A 10,844-nucleotide genomic window follows, 5' to 3' on the forward strand; every position below is an offset into this window, starting at 1 on the left:
ATGACACTGGTGAAGAACTGGACAGATGTGACATGGTTCATTCTGCTGGGACTCACTGATGATCCAAGCCTGCAGCTTCCTCTCCTCATCATCTTTCTCCTCATCTACATCATCACCCTGGTAGGGAACCTGGGAATGATCCTGCTTATTCTCTTAGACTCTCAGCTACATACCCCCATGTATTTTTTCCTTGGTAATTTGTCCCTGGTGGACTTTTGCTACTCTTCAGCTGTCACTCCTAAAGTCATAACTGGACTGCTAATAGGAGACAAGACCATATCTTACAATGACTGTGCTGCTCAGATGTTCATGTTTTCTGCCTTTGCTACTGTGGAAAATTACCTATTGGCCTCAATGGCCTATGATCGCTATGCAGCAGTGTGTAAACCCCTACACTATACCACCATCATGACTCCAAATTTGTGTATGTATCTAATTATGGGGTGCTATATTTTTAGTTTCCTGAATGCCTCAGTTTACATTGGAGATACATTCAGTCTCTCTTTCTGTAAGTCTAATGTGGTCCATCATTTTTTCTGTGATATGCCAGCAATTATGGCTCTCTCCTGCTCTGATAGACATGTGAATGAGCTAGTACTTATTTATCTAGCCAGCTTCAATATCTTCATTGCTTTCATAATGATATTAGTGTCGTACATTATAATTTTCATAACAATCTCAAAGATGCACTCAGGAGCAGGATTTCAGAAGGCTCTTTCTACCTGTGTCTCTCACTTAACTGCTGTTTTTATTTTCTATGGAACTACAATCTTCATGTACTTGCAGCCAAGCTCCAGACATGCAATGGACACTGATAAAGTGGTATCTGTCTTCTACACCATGGTTATTCCCATGCTTAACCCTTTAGTCTACAGTTTGAGAAACAAAGAAGTCAAGAATGCATTCATGAAAGTGGTTCTGAAAAAAAATCACAATGATAATAACTTTAACTATTTTGTGATGTAATATTAAAATTCGCATGACATCTGCATATAGTAGATTATATTTTTTCTCAAGATCTGAGTTCTTATTCTTGCATGTTTGTCATTTTGTTCTAGAAATGAAGAAACATTATATTTAAAAGCATAATAAGTTGTTGTGTTTGATTTTTTCATTGTTTTACCATTATTTATACATTAAATTAATTTCTTTTAACTTTCCCTTTCTGGTACCTTGTTATAGTTAATCACCCTTGTAAGTGTGACCTGATTTTTTAGATAACACTGAAGTACACTTCTATGGATTTCCACTTTGATACTTCTATGTTTGCTGTGCTTTGTTTCAGCAGCCTTAAGATTCTATTGTGTTTAATTATCTTACTTTTTCCTTTATGCTCAGATATTTCTATGGACTATGTATTGGGAGAATTTATCATTAACATAGTATATCCATAGAATTATGTTTATTTGCCTTTTCATTGCTACCCTCTTAATTTCTATATTTTTCTCCTTTTCTGAAGTTAGTTTTGTCAGTATGCATATATTCAGTAATTCATATTTCTTTCTTTTTTCCCCATCTTTATTGGGTATTTCTTATTTACATTTCAAATGCTATTCTCTTTCCCAGTTTCCAGGCCAACATCCCCCTAACCCCTCCCCTTCCCCTTCTATATGGTTGTTCTTAAGTTCTCTGAGATATGCTAACTCAATCCTAGTGGTGATATTTCCTGTAGCCGGAATACTGTGGGAGCATTTTCAGGAGAAATCAAAATAATTTCACTTAGTATTCATTGAAAAATATGTGAAAAATATTTGCTATGAATATATCTGCATAGTAAGACTTCTTTCTGCTTTAGTTCCAGGGACTTTGTGGTCAGCTTGTCAATGTTATAGTAATTCACATACCAAACACATTATTCTAACTACTGTCTTGAATAATCTGTCCATTATGGAAATTTCACTCATTCTCTCATTTAGAGTGAAGGTCTTTATCTGATATCTGTCATGGTAAAAGTTTTACTTTTCTCTCTTGGGTGTCTTCAATTATCAATCATATCTTGAATATCAAATAAGTATAATCACAGAGTTTATAAATTTACTTTTACTTAAAATATTTATACAATATATTTCACACCCTCGACTCTTTCCAGTCTCTTCTCAACTCCCTTTCCATCCAACTCCACACTCTGTGTCTTCAAGGAACAATAATAAGAAGGAAGGCCCTAAGGAGGATTTTTAAATCCCACTTAGAAGGGGGAACAAACATAGTCATGGGAGGCAGAAGGAAGCAGATATTTATGTGGGAGAAAGGAGGGAGAGGAGAACAAAGAGATGGGATAAGGTATAGGGAGAGATAAGAGAGGGGCCCAGAGGTCCAGAAGAATGAATGAAAATATATAGCTGCCAGGGTTTGAGGGTTCGGGGGGGCAACTCTAAGAAGTCACAGAGAACTGGGGTAGGGTCTTCCAGGAGTCAATGTGGGTGTCCTTAGGTGAGATTCCTAAGAGTGAGGGTATGGAACCTGAATAGGCCACCTTCTATAGCCAGGCAGGACTCCCAGTCAATGGAAAACATCATCCTACCCATAAATCTTTCAAACAAAAATTTTTGCCTAAAAATTTGCAAGGACAAAAGATGGAACAGTGAGTGATGTAATGATAACTGGCCCAATTTGAGAGACATATCACATGGGCAGGCACCAATCTCTGACACTATAAAGGATACTCTTTTATGCTTACAGACAGGTACCTAGAATAGTTGTACCCAACATCTGACTGAGACAGTTCTTAATATGCACAGTCAAACACTGGACAGAGTGGATGGACCCTGTAGAAGAGTTAGGGGAAGAATTAAAAGCCCTGGAGGGGATTGCATCCCCAGAGGAAGACCAACAGTGTCAACTAATCTAGACTGCTCGGAGTTCCTAGAGGCTGAGCTACCAACCAAAGAGCACACAGGAGTTGATCCAAGGTCCTTGGCATGTGTATAGAAGAGGTCTGCTTTGCCTGGCTTCACTGGGATATGATGCACCTAATCATGCAGAGACTTGATGCATCAAGGTGGGGGATACCAATGGAGCACCCTGTCATAGGCAAAATTGAGGGGGAACCAAAAGGAGGCAGCATTTGGGATATAAATAAATAAGGGCAAAAATGATGCAACACAAACAGTTCAGAATAAGACAAAATAAGCAAACACAAAACAAGAGCCATATGTATGAAACTTCTACTGTATTAAATGTCTGTAGAAGACCTTAAATGGTTTTAGTTGTCTCTCCCTGAATTCCCTACTTTGCCCCCTGTTCCTGTCCTCTCCTTCTTTTATCCTTCTGTGCCAGTCTGTGTACTTTCCAATCACCCATACATTTTTGTTCTATTTCTCCTTCCTATAGAAAGTCATACCTCATCCATAGTCTTTCTTACTCTATACCTAAACTCTTTGGATTCCTCTTCAAAGCATCTGTTTCTAGAATTGTGATATAGATATATCCTATTACACCATATCATGGCAGATTGTTAGCTTAGGGTGATCTAGTTCATCTATTATTCCATTTTCTCAAGAACTGGAACAGCTTTTTAAAGCCAAAGTGTTTTTAAGGATTCAAGTTTACAAATTTCAGAACCCTTTAAGGGACACACTTCAGGCAACCAAGTTACTACTATAAATATTTGTGTTTCCATAAGCTGAAATTTTTTTCGCAGAATGTTTTTCATTGAACTGATTTAACAATATTGGCCAGTTTCAGTTTTATATTGTTTAGGTTGTTATTTAACACTGATATTTGCCATTATTGCAGGTAATTCCCAGATTTATTTTTTCCTTTTTATTGGTTATTTTATTTATTTACATTTCAAATGTTATTCCACGTTCCTGTTTCTCCCACCACAAGCCCGCTATCACCTCCTGCTCCCCTGCCTCTATGAGGGTACACCCCTCCTTGCCCACCCACTGATGCCTCAGCTCCCTAGCATTAAACAATCAGGGACTTCTTTCAAAGAATCTCATTTTTCCTGTGCTACAAACTACATTAGTAACTTTTGGAACTTGATTCATTTGACTACTTTCATTCAATTCTTCTGCCAATTTCCTCTTAATTGCTCATTATATTTAAGGTCATAGATTTAAGACTGAACATTGAAATATGTCGCCTATATTTCTTAAAGACAGTTACAATAAAATTTATTTCATATTTTTCTTGGTAAATCATATTATTGTTGAATATTAGCCTTTTGTGTGTTCTGTTTTATTTAAATTTTTATTACTTGAAACAATTTAAATATATTTTGATCATATCCTTCTCCTGCTCCACGTTTTTCTTGATCCTCTTCCAATTTCTATACCCTCTTTCTAAGAGAAAAATTACCCTCAACAAACCTGATATAAAAAGAAATTTCCCTGGAAAAAAATAAAAGTACACCCAAACAGGAAAATGAACCCCATCAAACTGCAAACAAATATATGTACGCGCACACACACACACACACACAAACACACACACACAACACACACACACACACACACACACACACACACATGCACACAATCAATGCCCCAAACTTTTATATTCCAAAAATTGGGAAGTCAGCTACTCCTGATTTGGAATTGGTTGATAAGCCCAGTGTTACTCCATTCAGGAAACCTTACTTTCCTCTCTGGAAAGAGGTAGATAACAGTTCAGCTGTTGAGATTTACATTATTGGATAGGGCTTTAGCCATTAATTCACTGTTTAAAAATATAACAGAAATATAATAAGATTTAAAAAAAAAGCCTTCACATCAAACTTGGATAGAATAAATGAAAGAACCCAATGGAAGGCACTTGAATCAGAGATCCACTCAATTCCACACTTAACAATATCATTAAAACAATAAACGGAGAGCCATAATGTAAGTCACAGTAGCTGTTATATAACTATGCTCTCCCTGTTCATGCTACTTCAGTCTCTGTGAGTTCAGCTAAGCTTTTCTCATATTGAATTAGAGGGCCTGTTTTCCTGGGGTTATCCAACCTCATTAGCTCTTATACTCTATTCCACTCTATCAGTTTCCTCTTGATAGTATTTTCTGAGCTCTGAGGAGAGGAATTGGATAAAAACATTCCACTTAGCACATAGTATTTTAAGCATGCACTCTTTCTCTTTTTCTCTCTTTTACATACATTGGCCTATACATCACATATTATATATTATAGGTGATATATTACATATTATTCATCATAAATTATATTATAAAACATATCACACATAATATACAATATATTATACATCATACATTACAAGTTGCACATCACACATCATGTGCTATATTATATGTCATATGTATATTACAAGCTGTATATCATATTACAGATTACATATCATACAATAAATAAGAAATATTACAAATTACACATGACAAATAATATGTTATATATTTTATATCAGGTATTATACATTATATAAAATTTATCAACACATAATTATTTATTATTCATTTGGAATAAAAAGAAACCCAGGATAGCAAAACCTATACTCAACAATAAGAGAAATTCTGGGGGAATCATCATCCCTGACTTCAATCAGGATAACAGAGCAATAGTCATAAAAACTGTGTGATATTGGTACAGAGACAGGCAGATAGATCAGTGGAACATAATTGAAGACCCAGAAGTGAACCCACACACCTATGGTCATTTGATCTTTGCCAAAGGAGCTAAAACCATTCAATGGAAGAAAGATAATATTTTCAACAAATGGTGCTGGTTCAACTGGAGGTCAGCATGTGGAGAATGCAGATTGATCCATTTTTATCACCCTGTATAAAGCTTAAGTCCAAGTGGATCAAGGACCTCCACATCAAACCAGATACACTCAAACTAATAGAATAAAAGAAGGGCAAGAGTCTTGAACACACAGCCACTGGTGAACACTTCCTTAACAATACACCAATGGCTTATGCTCCAAGATCAAGAATCGACAAATGGGAACTCAGAAATCTGCAAAGCTTCTGTAAGTCAAAAGACAGTGTCATTAGGACAAAACGGCAACCAACTGATTGGGAAAAGATCTCTACCAATCCTACATCTGATAGAGGGCTAATATTCAAATTCTACAAAGAACTGCAAAGAGCCAAATAGCTCTATTAAAATGGGTAGAGAGCTAAACAAAACAATCTTAGCTGAGAATTATCAAATGGCCAAAAAGCACCAAAAGAAATGTTCAACATCCTTAGTCATCATGGAAATGCAAATCAAAACAACCCTGAGATTCCACCTCATAATAGTCAGAATGGTTAAGATAAAAAACTCAGGTAACAGCAGATGTTGTAGAATATGGATATGTAGGATATGGAGAAAGAGGAACACTCCTCCATTGTTCGTAGGATTGCAGACTGGTACAACCACTCTGGAAATCAGTCTGGAGGTTCCTCAGAAAATTGGACATTGCACTACCTGAGGACCCAGCTATAATTCTCCTGGGCATATACCCAAAAGACGCTCCAACATACAAGAAAGACACATGCTCCACTAAGTTCATAGCAGCCTTATTTATAGTAACCAGAAGTTGGAAAGAACCCAGATGCCCTTCAACGGAGGAATGGATTAAAAAAAGTCATACATCTATACAATGTACAACTCAGCTATTAAAAACAATGACATCATGGAATTCATAGGCAAATGGAATGAACTAGAAAATATCATCCTGAGTAAGGTAACCCAATCACAGAAAAAAACACTTGGTATGCACTCATTGATAAATGGATATTAGCCCAAAACCTCGAAGTACCCAAGATGCAATCCACAGAAGAAGGATGACCAAAATGTGAATGCTCTCACTCCTTCTTAAAAGGGGAAACAATATTCATAGGAGGGGATATGGAAGCAAAGTTTAGAGCAGCAACTCAAGGAATGGCCATTCAGAGACTGTCCCACATGTGGATAGATCTTTCCTGAGAGACACATCCAGAGCATGTCCAATACAGAGGTCAATGCTAGCAGAAAACCACTGAACTAAGAACAGGACTCCCTTGGGGGAATTAGATGAAGCATTGAAAGAGTTGAAGGAGCTTGCAACCCCATAAGAACAACAATTCCATATGGCCTCTGGGAACCGGAAGATAGGGGCACTGGGGCTGCAGGTCCCCTGTGCTCCAGACACTGCCGGGACCTGAAGGGACTGGATCAACAGTTCTCTGCACCCAAATCCCATGGGAGGGAGAGCTAAACCTTCAGAGAGGCAGACATGCCTGGGAAGCCAGAAGAGACTACACTCTACCCACATTTCTGACTCCAGAGGAAAACACCTAATGCCATTTGGGACCCCGGTGCATGGGGAACCTGGAAAAGGCTGTGCAGGCCCTCCTGGTTGCCGCCCTCACGGAGAGCTCAAAAGCAACACCCCATGAGCAAATTTGAGCCACAGGACCACAGGTAAGGCCAACTTTTCTGCTCCAAGCGGCCTGCCTGGTGAACTCAGGACACAGGCCCACAGGAATAGCTGAAGACCAGTAGAAAGGAAAAACTACACGCCCGAAAGCAGAATACTCTGTTCCCATAACTGGCTGAAAGAAAACAGGAAAATGGGTCTACAGCACTGTCCTATAGGACAGTCTAGCCACTGTCAGAAATAGCAGAACACAGTAACATCAGAGATAATCTGATGGCGAGAGGAAAGCACAAGAAGCCAAGCAATAGAAACCAAGACTACATGGCATCATCGGAGCCCAAATCTCCCACCAAAGCAAGCACTGAATATCCAAACACACCAGAAAAGCAAGATATAGATTTAAAATCATATTTGATCATCACGCTAGAGGACTTCAAGAAAAACATGAAGAACCTCCCTTAGAGAAACACAGGAAAACATAAATAGACAAGTAGAAGCCTATAGAGAGGAATCACAAAAATCCCTGAAAGAATTCCAGGAAAATACAATCAAACAGTTGAATGAATTAAAAATGGAAATAGAAGCAATGAAGAAAGAACACAGGGAAACAACCCTGGATATAGAAAACCAAAGGAAGAGACAAGGAGCCATAGATACAAGCATCACCAACAGAATACAAGAAATAGAAGAGAGAATCTCAGGAGCAGAAGATTCCATAGAAATCATCAACACAACTGTCAAAGATAATGTAAAACGGAAAAAGCTACTGATCCAAAACATACAGGAAATCTAGGACTCAATGAGATGATCAAACCTAAGGATAATAGGCATAGAAGAGAGTGAAGACTCCCAGCTCAAAGGACCAGTAAATATCTTCAACAAAATAATAGAAGAAAACTTCCCTAATGTAAAGAAAGAGATGTCCATAAACGTACAAGAAGCCTACAGAACTTCAAATAGATTGGACCAGAAAAAGAAACTCCTCCCGTCACATAAAAGTCAAAACACCAAATACACAAAATAAAGAAAGAATATTAAAAGCAATAAGGGAAAAAGGTCAAGTAACATATAAAGGCAGATCTATCAGAGTCACATCAGACTTCTCACCAGAGAATATGGAAGCCAGAAGATCCTGGACAGATGTCAAATAGACAATAAGAGAACACAAATGCCAGCCCAGATTACTGTATCCTGCAAAACTCTCAATTAACATAGATGGAGAAAACAAGATATTCCATGACAAAACCAAATTTACACAATATCTTTCTACAAATCCAGCGCTACAAAGGATAATAAATGGAAAAGCCCAACATAAGGAGGCACGCTACACCTAGAAAAAGCAAGAAACTAATCGTCTAGGCTACAAAACAAAGAGAAGAAAAGCATGCAAACATAATCTCATGTCCAAAGATGAATATAACAGGAAGCAATAATCACTATTACTTAATGTCTCTTAACATCAATGGTCTCAACTCCACAATAAAAAGATATAGATTAACAAACTGGATACACAATGAGGACTCTAAATTCTGCTGCCTACAGGAAACACACCTCAGAGACAAAGACAGACACTACCTCAGAGTGAAAGGCTGGAAAACAAATTTCCAAGCAAATGGTCGGAAGAAGCAAGGTGGAACAGACATTCTACTATTGAATAAAATCAATACTCAACTAAAAGTAATCAAAAAGATAAGAAAGGGTACACCATATTCATCAAAGGAAAAATCCACCAAGATGAACTCTCAATACTAAATATCTATGCTGAAATACAAGTGCACCTCCACACATAAAAGAAACCTTACCAAAGTTCAAAGCACACATTGCACCTCACACAATAATAGTAGGAGATTGCAACACCCCACTCTCATCAATGGACAGGTCACGGAAACAGAAATTAAACAGAGACTGAAAGATAGAAATAATCCCATGCATCCTATCAGACCACAACGGGGCTAAAGATGGTCTTTAATAACAATAAGAGGAAAACACCCATATACACATGGAAGATGAACAATGCTCTACTCATTGATAACCTGGTCAAGAAAGAAATAAAGAAAGAAATTAAAGACTTCTTAGAATTTAATGAAAATGAAGGTACAACATACCCAAACTTATGGGACACCATGAAAGCTGTGCTAAGAGGAAAACTCATATCGCTGAGTGCCTGCAGAAAGAAACAGGAGAGAACATATATCAGCAGCTTAACAGCACACCTAAAAGCTCTAGAACAAAGAAAAGCAAATAATCCAGGAGGAGTAGAAGAGAGGAAATAACCAAACAGAGCTGAAATCAACCAAGTAGACTCAAAAAGGACCATAGAAAGAATCAACAGAACCAAAAGTTGGTTCTTTGAGAAAATCAACAAGATAGATAAACCCTTAACCAGACTAAAGAGAAGACACAGAGAGTGCATACAAATTAACAAAATCAGAAATGAAAAGGGAGACATAACTAGAGAATCAGAGGAAATTAAAAAAATCATCAGATCCTACTACAAAAGCCTATATTCAACAAAACTTGAAAATCTGCAGGAAATGGACAATTTCCTAGACAGATACCAGGTACTGAAGTTAAATCAGGAACAGATAAGCCATTTAAACAACCCCATAATTCCTAAATAAATAGAAGCAGTCATTAAAGGTCTCCCAAACAAAAAGAACCCAGGTCCAGACAGGTTTAGTGCAGAATTCTATCAGACCTTCATAGAAGACCTCATACTAATACTATTCAAACTATTCCACAAAATTGAAACAGATGGAGCACTACCGAATTCCTTCTATGAAGCCACAATTACTCTAATACTAAACCACACAAAGACCCAACAAAGAAAGAGAACTTCAGACCAATTTCCCTTATGAATATTGACGCAAAAATACTCAATAAAATTCTGGCAAACCGAATCCAAGAGCACATCAAAACGATCATCTACCATGATCAAGTAGGCTTCATCCCAGGCATGCATGGATGGTTTAATATATGGAAAATCATCAACGTGATCAATTATATATACAAACTAAGAGAACAAAACCACATGATCATTTCATTAGATGCTGAGAAAGCATTTGACAAAATTCAACACCCCTTGATGATAAAAGTCCTGTAAAGAATAGGAATTCAAGGCCCATATTGAAACATATTTAAAGCCATATACAGTAAACCAGTAGCTAACATTAAACTAAATGGAGAGAACCTTGAACCACTCACACTAAAATCAGGGACTAGACAAGGCTGCCCACTCTCTCCCTACTTATTCAATATAGTTCTTGAAGTTCTAGCCAGAGCAATCAGACAACAAAAGGAGATCAAGGGGAGACAGATTGGAAAAAAAGTCAAAATATCACTACTTGCAGATGATATGATAGTATATTTAAGTGATCCCAAAAGTTCCACCAGAGAACTACTAAAGCTGATAAACAACTTCAGCAAAGTGACTGGGTATAAAATTAACTCAAATAAATCAGTAGCCTTCCTCTACACAAAAGAGAAACAAGTCGAAAAGAAATTGGGGAAATGACACCGTTCATATTATTCCCAAATGATA

The 10,844-nt window shown here is 37.4% G+C and overlaps 1 protein-coding gene across 1 annotated transcript; it reads left to right on the plus strand.

Annotated features, from left to right (window-relative positions):
- LOC116893701 (olfactory receptor 5B3-like) lies at window positions 1-8,536 on the plus strand (the record flags this gene model as incomplete). The annotated part of the gene is made up of 2 exons (XM_032895418.1): window positions 1-915; window positions 8,519-8,536. Coding segments are annotated over exons 1-2 (933 nt in total), but the record flags the coding sequence as incomplete, so codon positions are not given.
- Window positions 8,537-10,844: the final 2,308 nt, after the last annotated feature.

Source organism: Rattus rattus, chromosome 2 (genome assembly GCF_011064425.1).
Source record: "Rattus rattus isolate New Zealand chromosome 2, Rrattus_CSIRO_v1, whole genome shotgun sequence".
NCBI classification, from domain to species: domain Eukaryota; kingdom Metazoa; phylum Chordata; class Mammalia; order Rodentia; family Muridae; genus Rattus; species Rattus rattus.